The sequence below is a fragment of the Myotis brandtii genome, unplaced genomic scaffold (genome assembly GCF_000412655.1).
Source record: "Myotis brandtii unplaced genomic scaffold, ASM41265v1 scaffold144, whole genome shotgun sequence".
Taxonomy (NCBI): Eukaryota; Metazoa; Chordata; class Mammalia; order Chiroptera; family Vespertilionidae; genus Myotis; species Myotis brandtii.
This window is the reverse complement of record NW_005355159.1, coordinates 4,868,418-4,894,034: the sequence shown is the minus strand read 5'-3', so window position 1 is coordinate 4,894,034 and position 25,617 is coordinate 4,868,418. Positions and strand designations below refer to the sequence as shown.

The 25,617-nt window shown below is 37.8% G+C and overlaps 1 protein-coding gene and 1 pseudogene across 4 annotated transcripts in view; both read right to left on the bottom strand.

The window, feature by feature from the left end:
- ICE2 (interactor of little elongation complex ELL subunit 2) overlaps positions 1 to 25,617 on the bottom strand; it is a 59,853-nt gene that overhangs the window by 22,834 nt on the left and 11,402 nt on the right. For 3 of the 4 annotated variants that reach the window (XM_014535502.1, XM_005861110.2, XM_014535504.1), the window contains 7 exons: positions 17,809 to 17,946; positions 16,913 to 17,029; positions 16,584 to 16,743; positions 14,090 to 14,271; positions 7,265 to 7,306; positions 4,823 to 5,822; positions 3,933 to 4,108 (listed from right to left, as the gene is read on the bottom strand). In XM_014535502.1, the coding sequence (XP_014390988.1) occupies positions 3,933 to 4,108; positions 4,823 to 5,822; positions 7,265 to 7,306; positions 14,090 to 14,271; positions 16,584 to 16,743; positions 16,913 to 17,029; positions 17,809 to 17,946 (1,815 nt within the window). The remainder of the gene's footprint in view (positions 1 to 3,932; positions 4,109 to 4,822; positions 5,823 to 7,264; positions 7,307 to 14,089; positions 14,272 to 16,583; positions 16,744 to 16,912; positions 17,030 to 17,808; positions 17,947 to 25,617) is intronic. The other variant, XM_014535503.1, reaches the window with a different exon arrangement.
- LOC102259954 lies at positions 20,290 to 21,953 on the bottom strand (annotated as a pseudogene).

Below are 25,617 nucleotides of genomic sequence, written 5' to 3'. Positions count from 1 at the left end.
CTAAGCCACAGTCTGGCCTACCTCTATGGGAGGCAACCAGTGGGCTGATGAGGGGACTGTGTCGGCCAGCAAGTGGCTGGCCCAGTCCCCCGATTGCCCCTCTGCCGCCGCTGGTCGCTGCTGCCCCTTGATTGCCATCCCCTCCCTCTGCCCGCTGGCACGCACCTTGGCTGGCTTGGCGCCGCCCGCTTGCCAGCTCCACCCCGCCACCGATGAGTCGTTCTGCCGTTCGGTCAATTTGCATATTAGGCTTTTATTATACAGAATAATTCTTCAGCAATTGGCAATCTGCATTTAAAATTAGTTATAGTTGCAAATAGTAGCTAGAGATAAAGAAATGAAGATCCAGGTAGCTCAGCTGATTGGAGCACCTACTTATATACCAAAATGTTGTAGGTTCGATTCCCAGTCAGGGCACACACCTAGGTTGTGAGTGTCATCCCTGGTCAGGGCATGTTCGGGAAGCAATCGATCAATGTTTTTCTCTCACATCGATGTTTCTCTCTGTATCTCAAATCAACAAACATATCCTCAGGTGAGGATTAAAAAAAAAGAAGGCCCAAAGGGCTAAGGCATTTGCTCAAGGACACATAGCCAGTTTACAGCAGGGTTAGGAAAAGAACAACTGGGTGAAGAAGACCCCTTTCTGAATCATGACTAGATAACAGAGTTAAGATTTTTTTAAAATAAGAAAATATTACTGTTTCTGAAAAGAAAGTACTTTGATACTTCAGAGGATTTTCTTTGTTAATAACTGCCATATCTGATTCTGGTTTTAAATTCTATATGTATTCTACTGCCATCTCCAGGAAGCCACAGGAAAGAAAGTCTGAATATTTTATCTTAGTATTCCAAAATGAAAGTGAAAGTTTAAGTGCAATCAAAGTTTTCTAACTATAAAAATTAAATCTAGTATTTCCTTTCTCCCTTGATAAGTAGCCCCTATTTTCCCTAAGTGAAAGCTTTTCTTGGTTCTCTGTCTTCCAATTTTTCACATAATCCTTTTAAACTTTCACATACATTCCTAAATAGATACTTCAAAGCTATTTCCTGACACTTATCCCACTGGGTTCATTCTATTCAAGCACCTCCAATATCTTTTTTTCTTCACCCTAGAATACCAATATAAATTACAAAATAATTGGATCTAAATTTTTGAATTATTTTAGAATATATCTCTTAGGAAATTTGGTTAACTGAGACAGATAATATCAAATCATTCAAAGTTACTTGGCGTGGATTTCACAACTATGGGTATAAGTCAGTAAGTTCTTGCTTCATCTTGTGGTCCAAATTAGCTCTCTTTATTTCATTCCATCATTTAAGACTGGCTCCTGTTTTAAGTTCTCTAATGCGCAGTTCTTATTAAGCAGCATTTTGACGAGAAAGGACAAATGATATTGGAAATTAAAATCTCAACTATTATAACAGAACATTGAAGACCCAAAGGAAAATAAAAGAGAGATGAGGTTTTTGGACATCGGAGGTTGAAGAAACTTCTATAACCTATTTTAAAGCTTTACCTAAACAAGTTGATTTTTAAATAGGAAATATTAATGAGGAAGATTCTAACCTAGTTATAGTTTAAACAGTACCACTTTAAAATTTCTCAAACTAGTGCCTCAACTTCCCTAAATTACTTTTCTTATCAACACCTCCCTCCTTCTTCACCCCTCAAGTTTTCTCATTTATTCAGTACCTATTTATTGAGTTTCTATGGTATAAAACATGATTCCAAGGGGAACACATTTTGCTAAGGGATTTAAACGATATGTACTAAACTATTACATACAATGACTGGTACCATATAACTATTCACTGAAAATTTTAAAATTTTATTCTGGGTTTGACACAATCAGAAATATAAGGCTATTCAGATATTCTTTGGGGCTGGACTATTTTGGATATATTTTTATGAAGGGTGGAGTCTCTCCTATAAAGTTTTGTTCTCACATTTACAAATTTCACTTAAGTCAAATGAATGACAATGTCTTCAGAAATTAAATATATATCCAAAACATCCCTAGGCTATTCTTACTTAAGAGACACTGGCCATCAATGTTTGAGTGCTGTAAGCTGGCAGATCACTACAAAATGGTATGTATGGGTTCATAAGGTAGAATGTGAAAGAAAAGAGATTATCTCCCAAATAAATCAAAGATACTAAGTAAGAATGAAAGATATAAAACCTCGAAAATATAATCCATAGCACTGACACTACATATATTTAAGATGTTCATGCTGTGGCCATTAAGTTGATCACAGTAAAATACAGATAAAACAGGAAAATTAGTAAATAAAGTAAAAAATTTTTAATACAGAGAATATCAGTGTTCAATGTATAGTCTTTTGCCATTCCTTGATTTTCTCTTACTAAAAAAACATACAAAAGTGCCCCGTGCATTTAATTAAAAATCATCTGCTTTCTAAAATTTCAAGTCTGATATAGTGATGAAAACCCAATTATGAGAATTAGGAATTTAATAACTTATTCACGACCTTTCTTAAATTTAACAAAGGATAAAGTATCATCAAGGGAAGGATCCACCCAGTCCACTGGATTCTGGTGGACAAAGTACACATCCAAATCCCGCAGTTAGCTTCAGAGTGCTTTCATGATAGGCCCTAACACTGCTGCTATTAGCTTAACAAGGTTGACATTTTTTTTTTCTTTTTTTCAGTTATTCCTTATTATGACTGATCTATAAGGATCAATGCTGGAACATGACAATTCTTAGTTCAACTTAAACGCTAGCTCCAAAGCACACTGACATTATACAGTGATCTTTGAAGATTGTTATTGTGTGGTAGGTTAGACAGCATGAGGCAGACATTAAAACTTTTAAGAAGTATACTATGGCAAATGTACACAAAAGGAAAAATTATCGTAAAAAAATTAGAGACTTCATTATTTCTTGAAACCAAAACACAGCTTGCTTCCGACAATGCCAGGCTGCGGAGGATGACTTCATTATTTCTTAATCAATTATAATAGAGAAGCTCCTCTTTATTTACCAGATTTCTGTGATCACACCCACAAATCAAACTAATCTGGAAGATAATTTCAAATATCAAATACAGAAAGCAGTTGAAAGAGCCAATTACTCAAATTGTACCAAAAAGTTTTTTAACTGAGGAAAATATTGATATCAAACCCCAAAGAAACAAGAGGGGGGAAAAAAGGAAGACAATTGGTCTTCTAACAATCCTGGCAAGACTTTTCAAATGTGTGTGAAAACCCACCTTTCACAATTTGGACAAAGTGAGAGAGAGAGAGAGAGGTAATCAATCTATCAATCAATCTATCTATCTAGCTATCTATCTACCTATCTATCTATCTATTATATATATAAAAGCCTAATATGCAAATTGTCCCCACAGGAGTTCCACTGAGAGACTGGGAATTTGATCGCTCACTATGACGTGCGCTGACCAGCAGGGGGCGGCGTGGAACGAAGGAAGGTGCTGGTAACTGGGGAAGGGAGGCCCCACCTGGCAGCCAGAAGGAAGGCCCCGGCTGGCAACCAGAAGGCCCCGATTGGCCCTGATTGCCGGCCAGGTCTAGAGACCCTACCCGTACATGAATTTCGTGCACCGGGCCTCTAATATTTCATAATGGAAATCCAAATTCACAGAGAAAGCAGGAACATATGTGCCAGTCTCAGTCAAATCTATGATGGGGCCATTATTCACAAAGTTTATACATTTCATGCAAGAATGTTATCAGCATTCATGACTAATTATATTTAATTAAGTACTTTCCCTTATTAAAAACGTTTTCAGTATTTTACTAAAAATTCAACCTGGAAAAACTACTATAAGAGTGATCAACAACTTAAAATTAAACTTCACAACAATGCCATGTTAGATATTTGAAGATTATTTACTAGTATGTGGGCTACTACATCCCAACTCCACAAGTAACAACTTACTCTTCTGATTTTCTTCCGTTTTTTATAACGTGGTCTGGTCTCTATCCTCTGGACACTGCATCGTACAAGTAACAGCAGGTCTTGCAGGCTAAATAACTTGTAAACAAAATTTCCTTCCTGAGGAACTACATATTCTGATGTATCTTCAACATAGTCCTGAAGTTCATATGGCAATCCTTTAAAAATAATTATATTTCTCATTTTTATTTTAAAAGACATTAGTCGGTTATTCATCATAATCCAAGATAAAACAATTCAATGATTTATTTTTAAATTTCTATCAAGTTTAACTTTATATTTCCTCTGAGTACATCTTCAAGCTATTATCACTTCTGTTTATGTTTATTGGAACTGCAGCAAAACCTGAAATCGAAGCTTTACAGTTTTCTTTCTTTTAACTACTACTTTATCCCTAGGCAAAGTATAAATTAGTGAGACAACATATGAAGTGAGAAGAGTTTAGAAAAATGTTATTCCTAATCTAGGCAGAGCTGAAGTGCAGCTTTATATCTACTTCACAAAATATAAAAGTACAAAATTACAGTCCAATACCAAGAAGAAATACATTTTGGATTAATAAATGTTTATGATTTTTATGCAGTTTCCCTTCAGTTTGGCAAACTACATTGCCTATAGCTTAGTAGCCACTGCACATGTTGGATAAACATAGGGTACAAAATCTATACATCTTTGGGTACATATTTAGAAAGAAGGTTTGGAAGTTAAAATACTGATAAGTAGATTAAAAATGAAGTGAAATATCAATGACTATATAAAGATTTTAAACAGGTTAATACAAAGAGAAAGTGAGGTGAATGAAGGAGAAGAACTGAAGGACAAGGTACAGGCAAAGAGTATAAATATAAAGTTTTTTGTAAATATTTACTTACGTCCTTTTGGCTTCTGAAATGCAGAGGTCCATGCAGTTTTTGGCCAAGTAGTGGCATCTGAAGGAGCAGAGGGTTGCTCGGAAACAGGAGGTTGTTTAGAATTTTCTGTATTCATTAAAGGCAGTTCAGGTATTTTTCTGGAAACTGGCTTTAAGAGTTCATCTTGCATTTTTAAAATTTCCCCAACTGGGTCAAATTTTTTATATACTCGTTTGATAGGTTTTTTTAAAACACAGGATTCTTCAGGACTGCAAGTAGTATTAGTCTGGTTTCCTACAGAAGCCTGTCCTGAGGAAGAATTTGGGCTGGCTGGTTTAGAATTTAAGTTAGAACCCACATCAGCTATCTTTCCAGTACTATTCTTTTGACCCTCTGTATCAATGATTAAACATTCTTCATCTGTATCACTATGGCAAAGAATTACATCCTCAGTTTTCTCTGCTTCTGATGTAACAGTCTCTTCCTTTGAATTGTCAGTACTCTCTGGAATATTTAGTCTTTCATCAGCGCACACTGTATCAGTAGCCATGTCATTTTTATTAGAGGTTTCCATTTCCACAGAACTTCCTAACGGTAACGCATCAGATGTTTGCAAGTCACCATCTTGCACCAGAGGCTTGTCACAATTATCTGATACCTTCTCAGCACATGGTACAACTCCCTGATCACCTTTATTTTTACACTCTTCAGGGCCACCGTCCATACCAGTCACCAGCTGTTTCTCCTTTTGCAACTGTTCCATTAGAATCTGAGATAAACTTCTAGCATGAGCAGAAATGTCTACTGGTGCAGCTGGTGCCACAGGTGTGGATGCTGCACTGGGGGCTCTGGGAGCAACTGGCATTTTGGGTACTGTGGAAGTGCTTGCTGGACTTGGGGACTTTGATGGTTTGGTGGGGGTTACTCCAAAAGTTTCAAGTTCTGTGACATCATCATCAAAATCCAGATCCAAATTTTCAAGGGTTTCAATTTTTCGGCAGTCATTAACTTCATGAGACATCTTAAGAAAATATATTGGTAAACTATTAGCAAAAGTTCCAGGCCACACCTCATCTATCTCTTAATGCCCCTACTTCTCACATACATAGTTCATGCTCTTTAAAAGCAGAAAGTCTAACGGCTCTGAAGGGTTCTTGCTTAAGAATGACAATAAACGACTATCAACTAATTTATTTAACCTTACATTCCCACTGAAATGCTGATGAAACACAAATTTGTGAAGCTGTTATCAACACAGGAAATGGGGAATACCTGCATTTGTGAACTATCACATCCCAAGAGGAATTTCCACTAATCAAACAGTAGACAGGACCACAAAGAAGACATAGAGCCAAATAGGAAGGAAGCAGATTTTCATTCACACCTATTCCACACACTCTTGCAGAGACAGACACCTGCACTTAGCTGACAGGAGAAAAGCCTCTTTGCCACTGTGAGGAAGCTGCTCTCTAATGCAGCTGGTGAAGGGTCGCCAGCCTCTGAGTCGGGTGCATCAATCAGTGACTTTCTTTCTACATCTACTCAGGGAAAACGAATCTCAGTAACAGGAGGAGAAATGGACAGGACATGATTTTTTTGTATTCTGGGACATGAAGCCACTGAAACTGCAGTTTTTCATGTACTATTTTGGTAATGGAAGAATTACAGATTTAATTTATTCAGGAATAAATGGTCCTCTTCCCCAAGCAGCAGCAGATCTCTCCTTAATCTGGCATAGCATGTTAAAGAAATACCATGGAAATTTGGTTACAGGCTGGGCTATGTAAACCCATTAGCCTTACAGCCTAGGTTTTGAGAAATAAATAGTCTGACAGCAATCAGATAGTGAGTAAATCAACCTGTGTAAGTTCTTTTACCCTTTCTGGGCCTTAATTTCTTCATCACTAAAATAGTGGTAACAGAGTCATCTTCTTGGATTTGTTCTAAGGATTAAATGAGAAATTGTATATAGAAAGTTACTTGACATAGTCCCTGGCACATAGTAAATAGCTTCTCAGTAAAGGTAGGTCCTAATAAAATAAAAAATACTACTAGATTTAGTAAAAAATAAATAAACTATGTTATTTATATAAAGCATTCTTTCACAAAGAGGTGAAAAACAAAACCACAGGGCATAATATCAAGAAATAAAGAGAGAAGGAATAGTAATATTAAGTGTTAGACAACACAGAATTCAATGCAAAGCATTAAACAGAAAAGGGAATTCTATGTTAAAAAAAAAAGAGGAAATCAATGACAAACAGATAATGGTCTGGTCATGAATTGTGACATGCCTAAAATATCAAAATATGTAGTCAAAACTTAAAAATAAAAGGAAAATTTGACAGAAACATAATTGTATGTCTCTAAGTATGTAAAAATAGAAAGTATGAATAATATTAAAGTATTGAAACAAATGTAGATGAATGACTGAAAACATACGTATAGACTACAAAGATATACCTTTTCCCTCCCAAGATTCCAAGGGGCATTTCCAAAGATGGACTATAAGTTAATATACAAAGAAAACATCAATGTAGCACAAAGCACAATTTGCTAAGGTCTTACTCTCTGTTTAGAGGGAAATAAAATCATTACGAAAAATATAAACAAATAAATCCAAGCACTTAGAAATGAAAAAACACTCCAGATATTAACTAATGATAATTACAAAATACTTAAAAAGCAACAAAAACTAGGACACTAGACATTAAAAATCAGAATATTCAATACATAATATAATCAAATAAAAAATTTAAATAAAAAATTAATGAATTGAAAAACAATTCTCACCCCAACAGAATTTAGATAAAATTAAAAATCTTATTTATCTGTAAATACTTTAGCATGTAGCTATAAAAGGATTCTTCCTTAATGTCATAAAATATTTAATCAAGTGTTAAAATTTCCCAATGTGACATCTTTTTACAATTGTTTATTGAAATCAGTATCCAACCAAAATCTCTACATTGCATTTGGTTGACACATCTCTCAATTTTCTTTGTCAAATGCTTCTCCCCATACTCTGCCAACTCCCACACCTGCCAGATACTTATAGAAGAAACCAGATTAGTTAGCTTGTAAAAATTTCCATTTTTAAAATTGATTTGATAGAGCAATGCTGACTTGTTCCACTTATTCGTGCATTCATTGGTTGATTCTTGTATGTGCCCTGACCAGGAATTGAACCCACAACGTTGGTGTGTTGGAACTAAGCTCTAACAAAATAACCTACCTAGCCATGGACAAAATTTCCATTTTAGATTTTAATTTCTGCATCCCTCTGATATCATTTAACACATTCATATAGCTTTAGAATTTCCTATTAAAATGATCTAATAGCTTGATCGGATTCAGGTATAATTTTTTAACCTGAATATTTATTTATGGTACTGTATATCTGTTTCAATCAGGAAGCTAACGATGTCTGGTTATCTTTCTTCTTGTGGTATTACAATTGATTTGTTGGTTCATCAAGTTTCATCAACTTAATCTATCATAAAATTCCTCATTGATCTTCTAATGATTTTAGCAGTCATTGATGAGGATCACTGCCTAGATTCACTATTTTATTAGGAGCTACAAAATGATGACAGTCATATTCTTTCATTACCCTGATATATAGTTTGTACTGGAAAGGCAAGACAATACTTTGTTTTTAAAAATCAGTTTTCAGAATAATGACTTCATGCATTAGCATTCTCCAAAGATGACTAGTACTTTTCGTAAAGTATCATTATGAATTCATAGATTTTTAACATATTTCATGTTTCAATCCATTGCAGTCATCCTTTGTCATAGTTAAACTGACACATCTCTGTCCAATAGGAAACCCTTCAAGTTGGTTCTGGTATCTTTTTGATACAATTCCTATATTATTATAGAGCTTTACTTAACTTCATTGCTTGGCATATATTAGGAATACTTGATTCTTAATATAATTACTACTTATTTGTTTTATTGTATTATCTGATGTGTTCAAAATAAAAACAGCAATATCATTCATAACAATATGACTACTAAATGCAGTTTAAGATTTTTTGGCAGTTCTTTCTGAATTTAGGATATGAATCTTTAGGGCTGTAACAATCAATTTACTAAGTTTCTATCACTTAAAATAATTCTTCTCTGACTGGTTAAAGCACTAACTTGGTATACAGTGGGTTCAGTTGTTTCACTTCAGCTTTGATTGGCTTTTATAACATTTTAAAATTTGTTTTAGAGACATGTAAAACATTTATTTGGCTCAGTTAAAAGTATAAAACAAAGAACATTCAGAGAAATCTAGTTGATAATCCTACCTCCTCTGCTTTGTTCCATCCCTCCTCCAATTAACCATTTTCACTAGTTTAAGTTTATTCTTCATGGTGTGGATTTTCTTTACTCTGATTTCATGTACTCACAACTGTAAATCTATGTTTGGCCAATCATGGATTTTATATATCCTTTTTACTTAAATAAAAAGTAGCCTATTACAAAAAAATGTTCTCTTCCTTGCCTGTTTCACTCAACAATATATCCTGGATGTCACTATAGCAGCATATCTAAAGCTTCTTTCATTCTTTTTAATAGCTGCTTAGTATGCTATTGAAAATGTACCATTTATTTAATTAATACCTGTACATGTGTGCATTGTTTCTAATCCTTTGCTACTGCAAACAGTACTGCAATGAATAGCTTGCACATACATTTTGTTCTTTTCCTGGTACTTCTAAGCTACATTTCTAGAAGTGAGCTTTTTAGGATGAATACAGTGTTCAGATTTTGTGGGTACATCTTCACTGTAGAAATGTTATAACAATATGTTTTTCTCCCTCTAATACCTTTGTAAGAGCTTCTATCAACAAGCTTCTTCTGTTCTTCATGTTTAAATGTGATGGTTTCTCTTGCTGCTATGGAAGAACAATCCTGTATGCCAGGACAGTTTTCTTAGTTTCATGGCTCTAAGCCAGGGGTGGGCAAACTTTTTGACTCGAGGGCCACAATGGGTTCTTAAACTGGACCGGAGGGCCGGAACAAAAGCATGGATGGAGTGTTTGTGTGAACTAATATAAATTCAAAGTAAACATCATTACATAAAAGGGTACAGTCTTTTTTTTTTTTTTTTAGTTTTATTCATTTCAAACGGGCCGAATCCGGCCCGCGGGCCGTAGTTTGCCCACGGCTGAAGCTCATGCTTCATTGTTACCACAAAGTATGCATATATGTAGGTTCGTGTGTATGTGTGTGAATCTTGAGCACATTCTGAGATCTGGTTCCTCTATTTCCCTTCACCTACAATTAGTTATCTGAAAATTTTTTTGTCTTTAATGCCCTTGTTCTGCTCAATATGGACTCTACCACCAGTAATTTTTCCTGAACAAAGGCTTTTGCCTTGGAAGGGACTTTGGTCAGTATCTAGAGTTCTTAGGGCTCCCGTCATCTCAGAAATCTCTTAACTTCTTGAGTGCCCCTGCAATCACCTACAAATTAGAGTCTATACATATTATTTTCACTTTTGTTATTCTTCATTCCTCCTTCCATCTGGATTATTTTCCTTGTGCCTAAAGAACATCCATTAAAGGGGGTCTGCTGGTAGCAAACTCAATATTTAATGAAAAATCTCTGTTTAATTTGGTTAGAGAATTTTAGTAAATGGGTTATAGTCTTTTAGCACAATATTATTCCAATGTCTTCTGGCTCCACTGTTGCTATTGAGAAGTTATTTGGCAGTTTAACTCTCAGTGCTATATAGGTAATGTGCCTTTTGTTTCTGAGGTCTTTTAAGAGTTTTTCCTTTGTCTCCAAGTATTGATTCGGTCCCAATGTCTCTTTTACACCATCCTTCTGGGTGCAACTACACACATTAAACATTCTCATTACTAGTATATCTTCTCTATCTCTTGCCTTATTCTCTATATATTTTTTAATCTTTTTGTTGTCTGCGTTACAATATGGATAGTCTTCTCAGACTCATCTTCCAGTTTACTGATTCTCTTTTCAGCTTTATCTAATGTGCTTATAACCCACTTACAGAATTCTTAACTGTAATTACTGTATTTTTCAGTTTTAAAATGTAAAATTTTTATTTAGTTCTTTTTCAAATCTGTTATAGCTTTATATATATATGCATATATCTATACTAATAAAAGGGTAATATGCTAATTAGAGCAGACGTCTTCCGGATGACAATCCGGACGTCCTTCTAGACCAGTGGTTCTCAAACTTGGCTGCACATTAGAATGACCTGGGAATCTTTTTAAAATCCTGATTTCTGGGCCTCATCCTCCGGAAATTCTGTTTCTTTGTTATGGGGTGAGGCCACAACATTAGTAACAAAGAAACAGAATTTCCAGAGGATGAGGCCCAGAAATCAGGATTTTAAAAAGATTCCCAGGTGATTCTAATGTGCAGCCAAGTTTGAGAACCACTGTTCTAGACAAAGCCGCAGTGGCTGCTGCGAGGGCCAGGCCAAGGCTCAGGCAAGCAGTGGCAGCAGCAGTGGGGTAATGGGGGCAGCGCCTTCCCCTGATCCGCATGGTCGCCTTCTGCAGAGGGAGGCCAGACTGTGGCTTAGGCCGGGGGCCAAGGCACAAGTGGTTAGGGTTGATCAGGCCGGCAGGGGAGCAAGGTAGGGGCAATCAGACAGGCAGGCAGAGGGGTTAGGGGTGATTAGGAAGGTAGGCAGAGGGATTAGTGGCGATCAGGCAGGCAGGTGAGCGGTTAGGAGCCAGTGGTCCTGGATTGTGAGAGGGATCCCAGATTGGAGAGGGTGCAGGCTGGGCTGAGGGACATCCCCACCCCCATGCACGAATTTTGTGCATTGAGCCTCTAGAGCAGCGGTTCTCAACCTGTGGGTCGCGACCTCTTTGGCGGTCGAATGACCCTTTCACAGGGGTCGCCTAAGACTATCCTGCATATCAGATATTTACATTACGATTCATAACAGCAGCAACATTACAGTTATGAAGTAGCAACGAAAATAATTTTATGGTTGGGTCACAACATGAGGAACTGTATTTAAGGGGCCAGAAGGTTGAGAACCACTGCTCTAGAGTGAGTGTGTGTGTGTGTGTGTGTGTGTGTGTATGTGTGTGTATATATATTTTATTGACTTCAGAGAGGAAAGGAGAGAGAGACATAGAAACATGGATGATGAGATAATCATTGATTGGCTGCCTCCTGCACTCCCTTTCCTGGGGAGTGAGCCTGAAATTCTGGCATGTGCTCTAACTGGGAATCCAACCATGACCTTCTGATTCATAGGTCACTGCTCAACCACTTAGCCACACCAGCTGGGCTGTTATAGCTTTTAAAAGTTTCCAGTTTCTTTCAAGCATTACTTTCTTTGAATGTTGTATAACTAAACAGAATTGACTAACAGTTTATGATGGATAATTCTAAGACCCATTTATGTGAATCTGTTTGTTTGGTCATTGTTTCTCCTCCCGTTTCTAGCTATCTATATTTTTAAACGTTATTCACAGAAACTATTTGAGGCTCAAAATTATATTATGTTCCTCTAAGAATTATTTTCATTTGCTTTTGCAAAGTCCAGTAATCCAAAACCATCTGAATCCAAGTTCAAGGCCTGAAAACTCAGGCTACAACCTCTGAGAAAGCTGATTTATTTCTGGTTCACCCTTACTTTTGGGGTATAGCCCTGCAGGGTCTAAGCCTTTGATGAAAAACTGAACTGTAACTTTTGTCTCCCTAGTCCTCTGATGCTGCCAAAACCACAGTTCATTTTCTGTTGCGTCTTCAGAGCTGGTCAATACCATCCAGGGCAAAAATAACCCTAAGTGACAGCCTCACCTCCCTGGATTCTGGTCTTCTCTGATATCTCAGCCCTTACTATCTTGTTAGCTCTTTGATGATTTTAAGAAAGGATTTTAATATTTTTTCCAGCTTTTTTTCGTTGTCAGCAGTAATAATCACTTCTTGGCTTTTTGGTTAAGATCAAGTGTAGTTATCAGCAGTAATGAGAAAGATCCAAATAACCTGGTCTGCTGTTAACAAAAAGAGTTACTCTGTCAGTTTTCATCCCTTTTAACCTATTTCATGTTTCTTCATAATACTTGTTACTTCCTGACATTCACTTCACACTAATATAAGTTTTAGGTAGATTTTAAAATGCAAAAATAAATAAATAAATAACTTAAGAAAAGTTGGAAATGCTGTATGACATTTATATTATAAAAATATTAAAAGCTAAATGGCAAACAGAGAAAAACATAAAAAGCCAAAACATATAAAAGCCAAAAAGCCAATATCCTTTAAACAGTATGAACTCCTAGTAATAAGAAAACTATTTTTCTATTTTACTTCTTAATTGTGTCTGTTCTCTCACTTTATTTAAGTCTCTGTTCATATTTCCTATTTTGGGAAAGCCTCCTTGACTATGAGTCTAAAATAGTCCCATTTCTATCTCTTTCCCTTAACCAACTCTATTTTTCTGAATAGCATTTACCACTATCTGCTTTTTTGCTATTATTTTGTTAAGCTCTGATATAAGCTCTAAGAGAAAAAAGACTATTTTTATTCACTGCTGTATCCTCAGTGCATAGAAAAGTATCTACTCAATAAATATTTGTGGAACAAATGAAGAAAGTCTAGTATAAACAGAATGTCTTACTTTAATAATCATGGATATTTTAAAATACACAAAATAACAAATGCTATTGTTTCTGGAATGCAAATGCTTTACTGTTCTAAATGCACTGTTCTAAATGCTTTATACATATTAACTCATTTAATTCCAAATAATTCTATGAGTTAGGTAATATCATGATATCCATTTTACAGATGAGCAAACTAGACACAGAGAGATTATGTAACTTCCTTATGGTCACACAGCTACTAAGTATATTGAAAAGGATTAACAATCTGGCCAAATACTTTCTGTACCAATCCAATTCATCTGCTCCTTTTCATACTTAAAAAATTTTAAATATAAATGAGAACAATTAAAACTACCACCATAACTATCACCATTATTAACTGAGTTTTTAGTACATGCATACTAATGACTGTGCTCAGCATTTTACATTGTAATAGCAAACCTAATGCTTACAACAATCTTGTGAAATAGGTATTGCCTTTTTTTTTTTTTTTTTTAAAAAGGAGAAAAACCAGAGGCTGAGGGAAATTAAATTAGTTGCCCAAAGGCTACCTTGACTTGGGGTTCAATTTTAAGTTTCAATCTACAGCCTAGATTTTTAACTACCAGATTTAGAGACTTGTAATAAAACTTTAAGCTTCAACAGAATAAACAAATACATTCCCTTAAGGAAAAAAAACATTACATACATCCATTTCAGGCACACAATCTTCTGGTTTGTCCATAAATACTGCAGAGACTGGAAAAGATGTATTTTTGGACATCATAAATTTTAATGGAACTTCATGGAAGATTTGATTTCTCTCTCTCATTGTCATTTTCTTTTGGGGAAGTGGTGAATTAACATAAATTACTTTAACTGGTTTTGAACCTTAAAACAGAAAGAGAAGGGAGTTATTAGTTTCTAGTAGTGATATTTAGGGAAAAAACCCAGAATGTATGCTAGAAGGATCACTAAACAAAGAGGCATGGGTAAGAAAGTGGTAGCACAAGCCCAAATATCTGGCACCCCTGAACCAGAAGATCTTTAAAATCCCTTAGAGATCTAAGGACCAGAGAATCTAACTGGCAAGAAAAATATATATTTTTTCTAATAATTTTTTAAAAGGATTTATTTTATTATTATACTTTTCCTGTCATTAATACTCAGATCTTATAGGATTATGGTTTCGACATGTAATGAAATTTTTACCAGAGAATATATTACATTTGCAGTTTTGTTTCATTAGACACAGTCCTTCATTTATTATAATTATGTTGTCACATATAATATTATTAATTCTGGAATATAAGAAAAAGCTACTAAATATGAACCAAAACTGAAGGGGAATAATCTTTTGTACAGAGGAATTTATATGCAAATATAATTTTCCTGTCAATAGACAGATTATCCTATGCTCATAAGTATAGACCTATTTTAATTCTGAATTCCAATAACAGACAAGTACTCACCCATTTGAGGGTGTCTAATGAAGTATTGCATTCCTTTCATTTCATTAAAAGATAGAAGAACCTCACCATTTCATGTGTTTTTAGTCACTCTAAACTATAATTATTTCTCTAATACCTCTCACCCCTCAACATGAGTACAGGTTCTATAGATATAACTTATCTACTAGAGGCCCGGTGCATGAATCCATGCACGGGTGGGGTCCCTCAGCCTGGCCAGCGATCAGGGCCATCTTGCCCAGTCCAGGGGGAGGGACCACGGGAGGTTGGCCACCCGTGGGAGGTTGGCTGTGGGAGTGCACTGACCACCAGGGGACAGCTCCTGTGTTGAGCATCTGCCTCCTGGTGGACAGTGCCCGTCATAGTGACTGGTTGTTTGGTCAACTGTCTGTAACAGTCGCTTAGGCTTTTATATACACTGAGTGGCCAGATTATTATGACCACCTGACGTTTGTAGGCAAATTAGCAATAATTTCGCTCCGAAGTTGCTAGAGGGCCAGATAGTTGTAAACGTCTGAATAGCACAACATACCTAAGTATCGTTGCTGATCAAGTTCAACCTATCATGTTGATGGCATATCCCAATGGAGATGGCTTCTTCCAACAAGACAATGTGCCATGCCACGGTGCTCATATTGTGCAGGAATGGTTTCAAGAACATGAGGGAGACTTTACCTTGCTTAGGTGGCCCCCACAATCACCAGATCTCAATCCAATTGAGCATTTGTAGGACGAAGTTAAAAGAGCCATCAGGCAGCTGGTTCCACAACCATCAAATCTCACAGAACTTGACAGTGCATGGTATCAGATTCCTCGCATTACCTTTCAACATCTTGTGGAGTCAATGCTAAGAAGAATCGCTGCAGTATTGAAAGCAAAAGGTAGCCCAACGAAGTACTGATGGGGTGCTCATAATAATCTGGCCAGTCATAATAATCTGGCCACTCAGTGTATATAGACTAGAGGCCCGGTGCATGAATTCGTGCATGGTGGCGGGGGGGAGGGGCGGGGGAGGAGGGACCGTGGGAGGTTGGCCAACTGGGTAATGGACTGCGGGAGGTTGGCCACCGGCCCCAAGAAGGGAGCCAGCCCTTGGCCCCCCTGGAAAAGGGGCCACGTCCGCCACCACCCACCCCCAGTTCCTCATACCAGCCTGGGGCCCAAAGGCTCCAATGGGGTAGAGAGAGGAGGAGACAGTTGCTGGGCCAGGTGCAGAAGGAACAAATGTCGGATGCTGCCTCCCCTCTCCTCCTTCCCTTCCCAGGGAAGGGAGAGAAAGGGAGCAAGACAAATCCCTGTGTCAAGGGCTGAATTTCAATAGATTGCAGTGAGGGAGCTGCTATGCTATGTACAAAACCCCGACCCAGAAGCAGGTCTCTACAAATGGTTTAGCACCAGGGGCCAATGGGGGCCAGCCAGGGGGAGGGGCCAGGTTGGCTGTTGGAGTGCACTGACCACCAGGGGGGCAGCTCCTGCATTGAGTCATAGGGACTGGTCGACCGGTCATTCTGTCATAAAGGTCACTTAGGCTCTTATATATATTTAGATGAGTGTCAATTCTGTGGTAGCTCTATTTAAAAAGTTCTATTGAGTATAAGTATTAAACTTATATCCTCCTTAAATCAAAACTTAGATATTTGTATTTGAGAAATAACTACCTGTGTTTAGACAGCTGAAATAGAACCATTCCAACTCCTCTGTTAAGAGCATTACCTGACATGGCAAATCACAAACCTGCAACAGGTATTAGTTGAATACACACTGGAATTTCCCACTGTTCCTTGTAATCCGGTCCATGATTATTTAATAAGGCAAATAATGATTGACTAGTTAGAACTATCTGTGGGTGATATCTTGAAACAAGCTTCTCTGCATTTGGATCTTTACTAATGTCCTGAAAAACAAAATATACCCTGTTACTTCATTATACTTATTGGAAATTTCTTTACTAAAATAACAAAAAGGAAATTGAAGGAAACTTTAAAAGAACCAGATTATTTGTACTTTATGAGGCAGAGAAGATTACTTATAGAGATCCCATCCCAAACCACTTTCATACTTACATAATGCATAGCTGCAGCTGTTTGTTCTGTTATTTCATTGGTAGATAGGTTATCTTTTGAGAGCTGCAATTTTGCAGGCATTGAGGGAAATACTGTTTTCACATATTTCACACTACCCTAAATAAGAATGAAATCATTGCTTATTACAAAAATCTTGATGTATTTCTCCCCCAAGTATCTTTTCATCATAGGAAACTTTAAAGTAAAAATTCTTCATTCTACTAAACGCAAATGTCAAATTTAGAGCCTTAAGTCAAGACTTTTTGTTGTTGTTGTTGTTAATCCTCACCTGAGGTTATTTTTCCATTGATTTTTATTCAAAGTGGAAGGGAGTGGGGAGAGACAGAGAAACACCCATGTGAGAGAGACACACTGATTGGTTGACCTTTACCGGAATTGAACTTGGGACCCTTCAGTCGCAGGTCATTGATGCTCTAATCAATGAGTATACTAGCCAGGGCAAGACTATAATGTTTTTGCTTGACACCCACCATTTATATATTTTTAAAAAAGGGTCCAAGAGAAGGGTGCCATGGAATCTTTCCTGCCACTTTAACCTCTCATTTTATGAGGAACATATCATCACAGGGTATAGGAGAAAATCTAAAATATCCTCTTCACACACACTTACTTTTAGTATAATTGTGTGTAAAATCCCTTAAAAAAAAAGGGGGGGGGGGAGGAGGCTTCCTGTTTATATTCAGTAAGATGGGAACTCTAAGAAAAGAAAATCAATAAATAAAGTGGGTAGTGACATTTTTAAAAACATCAAGTATTGATATCCATAAAGCTGTATCTCATTATTATTCAAAATTTAAACACAAATGTTGTCTATGTGAAATACAGATTATGTTTCAAACAAAAATAAGTATATACTTTCATATGGCAAGCCTTACCAGTGCAAGAAGAGTTTTTTCTAACTTTAATCCCATCTCTGTCCTGAATGGGAAGAATCCCATTAAACTGGTGACTTCATGAAGAGTATAGAATTCTGGATACTTTTTCACTTGGTCAATGCAAGCTTTTAAAATTTGCTAGAAAAACCAAAATAAATTCATTTGTATTGTACTTCTCTAATAAGCCAACAAAAATAAGTTAGTTACATATGATTATATAATTGTTCACTGGCAATATAGCCTCATTTCATTACTCAAATTTCTAACAATCCAAGCATATTGTATATTCCTTGTTGAATGTAATCTCATTTTTTTCATAACAATTCTTTTAAACCTAGTTTCTTAAAATGCTGATATTTGATAATATTAAAATGAGCAATTGTATTAAAATTTAAAATGAAATAGAAGATATATTTTCTATACTATTTAAAAAATTGTCAAGGAAATAAAGCCACATGAAAATTTCAACACACTTTACTGCAATAGAAGTTGTTTTATGAATAATTAGAAATAAGTAAGTTTAATATCCTTAAAAGATTCCCAAGCACAGGAATTAATGAAGTAGTTGCCTTATATGTCATTCTAATCTGCAATCTAAAAAATAAATGAGAAATGTAACTAAATCAAATATGGAGTATGTTTTTTCTCTCTAAACTGTTTCCAAAATATTAGTAACTTACCAGGAAATGTAATCAGGAAGGAAATAAAACTCACAGCTTTACCCAAGCAGAATACTAGTATATGCCACTTGTAATAACATGCAGATAACTCAAAGGAGAACAGCAGTTTTGGGTGGCAGTGGAGGTTTATAATTTTAAAAATACAAAGGTATTATTTCCTAAGTATTTTTTTCTTCTTGTCAATTAATCAAATCTGAGACTTATAGAATATATTTTACATCACAAAAGCTCTTAGCAATAAGCATGTCTTTATACTATATGTGTATCTCCTTTCCCTTTAGACATTCATAAAATACGTAAAGCTACAAATCAATAACTTTGCTATAGTATATCTTTTCATCTATAGTTTCTTATTTCCTTCTTCCCCTCTTAATCTTCGCTCCTAGCTATCTTTCAAATTCCCCTCCCTCTAATTCATGCTTTTCAATATTGGTCTTAATATTTAATTCAGAATATTATGTGCAACTAAGGCTGATGCAGGTTAACATAGAAAAGTTCTGTTTTTTAAAAACCTTAGTCAACTGCAAACTCAGATCAGCATAAGATTTTGTTCTTCATTTATAATATTAACTTTCACTAATTAGTTAACTCCCCCACCCCCCTTCTCCCTAACGTTCCTGTCATATGGCAGTATTTGCAAGAATTTGAACATGCAAAGGAAAACAATATATAATCACTATGCGATATAGAGACTATTCTGGCTAGATGTTTATTAGCACGTTTTTCATGGTAAAAATGCTACATGCCACAGTGCTTTTAACTGAGTTACCCTAAATTCAATAATTATGGTAAGAGAAAGAGTCAAAGGAAAATCTAAGACAGTTTTATTCCTATACTCTATACGTTATATATTATTAAAGGTATTTCACAACTGGTAGGCATTAAGCAACTAAAGAAACATTATTTAACTAAAAAGGTTTTTTAACTAATAATTTGTCTTTGAAAAACAGCTAAGAGTGAATAAAGAAGGTTAAGAGACTCAGGTTGTTTCCCATCATTCATCCACTGAATGTTATTATTTTTTAATATATTTTTATTGATTTCAGAGAGGAAGAGAAAGGGAGAGAGATAGAAACATAAGTGATGAGAATCATTGATCAGGGCTGCTTCCTACATGCCCCACACTGGGGATTAAGCCTGCAACCCAGTCATGTGCCCTGACCAGGAATCGAACCATAACAAACAAGGCCTCCACCCCAGTGCCCCCTGATTACCAGCAACAGGACCTGGTCAACAGGACCTGGTCTCAGGACGGTGGCCACAGCTGCAGAACATAGATCTGTTTTCAAGAAAAGTTGGGAATGCAGACTTTCGTATGAGCCCCTATTCCAAAAGGTGGCAGTTCATTCACATTGTTGCAAAGACACCTTCAAGAGTAACATAAGTGGGTAAAGCCAGGGCCAAGCCGGGCCATTTCCTTATCCAATCTCTCTGAGGCGCGTGGACAAAACCAAGTTTCAGCTCTTCGAAGGACACTTCCGGGGGTTTTTTAAGCCTAAAGGACAGTAGTCTGTCTCCATTCTTGTTCTCTGGGATTTTTTCATCGTTGGATAAAAGGATACGTACATTGGGGCAATCCTCTTGAGATACAATATTCCAGTTGCACCAATGTGACGACGACAACGCCCCTAAGAGGGAGGGAGACGACAGATGGGGAGCAGGGAATTCTGAAAACCAAAGCGATGACAGAGATGCTAAACCTTTCCTTCACGCGTCTGACACCCCTTCTCAGGTGGCCTGCCGTCCGGGCGTCTGCTGGACCTTTACCACTTGATGTCCTGGCAGGCTGCCCTGGGCCCTGCTAGGCACTGTGCAGGGCTGCCTGGGCCCGGGGGGAGTCGCCTCCCCCTCTCCCCCCCAAGCCACTCCTGGTACAGCTCCTGCACATGGGCGCTGGTCTCTGGGGGGCCACACTGGGATGGCAGTGTAGACGTCTTCCATCTGCCGCAGCAGTGCCCTGTCTGCACGCCCGTCCTCGCCTGGGCCTGGCCCCTGCCGCGTAGGCATCCCCGGCGCAGGCCAGGACCACCATGAAGTGGCAGGGGAACTTGCCCCTCACAGCTTCAGGACCACTTCTGGATGTTCCAAAAGCCATAAGCAGCCTCAAAGCATAGCAGAACCTCTCCGTCCCTTTCAAGGGTGACCTCCTGGAAGTCTTTGTTCCTCAGGGTGTGGTAGGGGGGCACCCCCACATCCTCGTTGAACAGCTCCATGGCCATATGCCTGAAGATGTGCACCAGGTACCCGTCGGAGCTGGCCCCCTCGTGGAGCCTCACCTACTCCTCCTTCATGTCTCCAGAGTGTCCACGGCGGCGTCATTCAAGGCGAGGTCACTTTGCCCCATATCTAGACAATTTCACCTGAGGTTAACATGCAGTCAGCACCCTGGGAATTATGCAAAGCTGTGGGAACATTTTCTCAAAGGGCCTCCAAGTTTCTTGTCATAACACAGGGCCACAATGACGTGGGAAATCTTGTCTGGGGACAGGTTCTGCCATCTGGCGAAGTAATCCTTCACCAGAGAGCCCATGATCTGCTGGGGAGACTTGGCCATGCAGAGGTGACCCAGTACGCGCTCTGCATATCGGTCCCAGCCGGGGCAGGCGGAGGTCAGCAAGGGTAGCCGGGGCTCTTCCTCATGGTGCTGGCAGTATCGACGCACAAATTCCTTCTGATTCTCCAGGATGCTGAAGTCCGCAGCTATCTTCATGTCAAAGACAGTGCACCCCAAGGCTTTTGCGGAAGCCGCTGTGCCTTCTGGATGTATCAGTGACACTCAGGCTGGATTTAGCAGCAAAATAAGGCAGAGACTGAGGACACACAGACACTACCAGCACCTTGTGCTGTGAGGTATCACATTTCTTATTAAGGTTCAGAACATGGAAGAAGTCCTTGGTGTTCTGTTGAGAAATTTGGACTCCTTCCTCTGTGGTCACACAATTGTCACATGCCAGGCAGTCACTCAGAAATATCTTGGCATCGGCCAACTTATGGCATTCTCCCTTCTCTCCGTTCTCCTGAGCCGGACTTCAGACGTTGACTTCAGCATTCTCTTGGTCATCCGTTTTTGTTTTTTTACTATATTCCTTCCGTGTGCAGTGCTCACACTTCATCTGGAGTGCGGTGGGCGGGGGGCCCAGCTCGAGTGACCTGGAGGAAGCACGGGAAAGCAGTCACCGCTGGTCGCCCCTTTCGCTGCTGGCAGTATCCTTTCTTCCTTGTGGAGTGTCTAGGGAGGGTAAGTGGCCGCAGTGCCCAAGGCCGAGTTCCAGGAGGCCGGCAGCTCTGTTGGGATCATGCTGGTGGCGCTGGTCCGTTGGTGCCTGGCCTGTCCTCTGGAGATTGAACCTGCAGGACTATTAAGAGAGCCAGTCCCCAGTTCCACCACGCCTCCGCCACCAATTGATTGGAGTCTGAGGGCCGGGAGGAAGGACCAAGCGGTCTGCCATCTGCCCACCCACTCACCAGTCGCTGCTGCCACGGATTCATCAGAGCCTGAGGGGCCCCAGTTCCACCGTTAGACATCCCCTGACCAATGGAGCCTGTTGTTCAGTTGTCTATCCGGTCGTTTAGCTCATGATGGCCCCTGGCTTTTTATATATTAGTATATAAGCAAAAAAAGCAAACTGTGAACTTACAATTATGTTTGGAATTGAATAAGAGCAAAATAAAAATACTTCCAGATTAAAATAAGGATTATCATCAAGAGACCTTCCTCAAAGAAACAAGTAGAACATACAGTATTTCAGGAATAATGAAGAGGATCTCAGATTGTAGATTAGAGAAGTAATAAATAAAAAGACAAAAAAGTAAATATTTTTAGATAAAAAAAACATTGTGTAAAATAGTAATATAGTTAGGTTTTTAAGACAGCATTAAAACATCAGTCAGGAGGATGTGATACGAGTCAAAATGCTCTATGGTCTTTGGAGGTATATTGATTAATAGGACAGAATCAAGTTAAGAAACTGACCCACACATCAATGGTAACAAGGTAATTCAACGAGTGGGAAAATTCATTGTAAAAATTCAAGAGTAACCAACCACTAAGAGAACAAAAAACCAGAACAATGTATAAGTACCAAATCAACCGAGAGGGGAAAAGGCAGGGTGGAGGGAGTCAATCCCCTTAAAAGAAGCAAAAGAAAGAAGATTAGAAAAAGTAAGACAAGTAGAAATTATAAAGAGTCCATATGGCAATTATCATAATAAATGTAAATGAATAAATTTTCTAATTAAAAAAGATGATCAGTTTATTTAAAAAGAAAAAAAGGCAATCTAGTTGAACACTATTTTAGAAGGTATTTGTAAAATACAAGTTCTACAGAATCAAAGCAATCCCAATTAAAATCCTACCTAGATTTTTTGAGAAATTGACAAGCTGTGACCAAAATTTACATGGAAATGCAAAGAACTCAAAAGAGCCAAAACAATTGAAAAAGAGAACAAAGCTATCGGACTTCCACCACATGATTTCAAAACTTACTACAAGACTAGGAGGTATTGGCATAAAGTCAGATATATAGACTAATGGAATAGAATAGAACTATGGCCCACACTTCCACGGTAATATGGCAATTCAATGAGGGGAAAAACAGTCATTTCAGCCAATGGTTTTAGACAGAGCTTCTCAACATTGGCACTATTGAAATTTTAGACCAGATAATTCTTTGTGGTGGGGGCTGTCCTGCACATTGTAGGATACTTAAAAACATCCCTGTCTCTGCCCACTAGATGCCAGAAGTACTCCTTTCTCACTGTGACAACCAAAATGTCTCCAGACATCCGCTGGGAGGCAAAATCACTCTCAGTTGAAAATCACTAAACTGGAACTAGTTATCCATATGAAAGAAAAATGAACTTTGATCCAAACCTCACATCTTGCACAAAACATAACTTGAAATGAACTAAGACATTCATATAAAAGTTAAAACTATACAACCTTTACATCAGGATTTCTCAACAGAATCAACTATTAACATTTTGGGCTGGATAATATTTTGTTGTGGGGATGTCATGTGTACTGTAGAATGTTTAGCAGCATCCCTGGCTTCTAGTTCATAGATTCCAGTAGCTATCTTCTAGTCATGACAACCAAATATGTCTCCAGACATTGATAAAGTCTGCTGGGGGGAGGAGGGAGGCAAGGGTAAAAAGAGTAAAAGTGACTCCAGATGAGAATCACTTGGAGTTGGCAAATATTTCCATGCAAGAATACATAAAAGCACCAACCATAAAATATTTTGAAAACTTAAATTTCAGGAGTTTATTTAGCATGTAATGGCTATATGCATTGGGTGTGTGTGTGGGGGGGGGTGGGAAGAACTTATAATCAAAGAACTTATATGCATAATCCATGGACACAAGCAAATAGTGTGGTAAAGTGGGGTGGGGGGATGGGGGGACGAGCTGGAAGGGGTCAATAGGGAAAAAAAGGGTACATCCGTATTACTTTCAACAATAAAGATAAATTTAAAAAAAATCCTCGGGTGAGAATATATCTATATAATAAAAATAAACCAATATTAATGTAGTACAATCTTTTTTTAAAAGTAGAGAAGATATAAAAAATTTTTTTTTCAAACTGTTTTCAGTAATCCGATGAATTGGTAGTATTAGTATTGTTATTCTAAGGCTGCTGTGAGTGTATTCTGGGGTACAGCAAATGAGACACATGGTATTTTTTTCTTTTAAATATATATCTCCTAGATCCATCTACCCAGGAGCAATGAGCATCTCCAGTGCCCAGACTGTAGTCCTGAAATACCATTCCCACTAAAAAACAAAACAAAAAACAGGGGCTCTGGAAAATGGCTGAATCTAGGGCTGGAGAGGAAATGTATGAAAGGAACCTCAAAGACTATTAGAGTGACTTAAAAGGACTCAAGAGACAATATGCAGAACCTGTCAACTGGCCAAAGTTGGTATTATTTGAACTTGCAAAAAAATCTTACTTGTAGGGACTAGAACCCACTAAATATGTTTAACTCCAATATTTAAAAAAGTGGGTCTCAATGGTTAGCATGTGTGTTGGTTCAATTTCTGGTCAAGGGCATATACCTGGATTGCAGGTTTGATCCCTGGACCTGGTCCGGGCTCATGTGGGAGGCAACTAATCGATGTGTCTCTCTCACATTGATGTTTCTTGACTTGAAACAGAATTACACAGTGTTCATTACATAATTCTTTGTTAGGCTGTATACATTTGTTCTATATACTTTTCCACATGTACATTACATTTCATAATATATTAAAATTTTAAAACAGTAAAACAATTTTTATAGATATCAGTGAATCTTTGGGGTGGAGACGTAAAATATAAATGAGAGAAAATGTGCCGCCAAGACAATCTGACTAAAAAAAAAAAAAAAAGACATAATTGCTGATTGTTAGCAAGCAAAAAATATAAATTTTTATATTCACTTAGCAATTACATTGAACGCTTGAGCACTTGTTGTATGCCAGGCATTATTCTGAACTCAGCAGCATACAGAAGAGTACTCACTTACAGGCATTGTGAAAAAGACAAAAAACAAAAATAAAACCTGGAAAGGAAATAGTAAGGGTGATGCTATTTTTTGGAGGGTAATTAGGAACATCCTCATTGATAGTTGGCATCTGAACAGAGAGACTTAAAAGAATCAAGGAACTAATCCACGCAGATAGCTGGGGAACAGCTTTACAGAAAGATAACAGCCAAAAAGGCCTCAAGGACTATTCAAGAGACACAGAGGCCAGTTGGCTGATGTGGAACAACTGGGAGGAAGGTATGTTGAAGATGAAGCAGGCTGGGGGGTGGGAGTGTGATCTTTGTAGACTGTCTCTTTCTGAGATAAGATGGTTTAAACCAGTGAAATGAAGGGATATTAACCCCTAGAGTGCCGGGGAGTACGATCGCACTCCTCCTGTCTTTCGCCAAAAGTGCTGGGAGCGCTATTGCGCTCCTCCTGCAGTGTCACTATTAGATGCTAGTAGTTCACTCTTTATTAACAGATGGCACCTAAGTGCAGATTACTTATGATGCCGAATGTTTGTAGTTCTAAAATTGACCACTGGCATTTATCTGCCTAATTTTTTACAGGTACTACGATTTTATGAAGTTTACTCAGATTTTGTAGCCCTAAAGCTT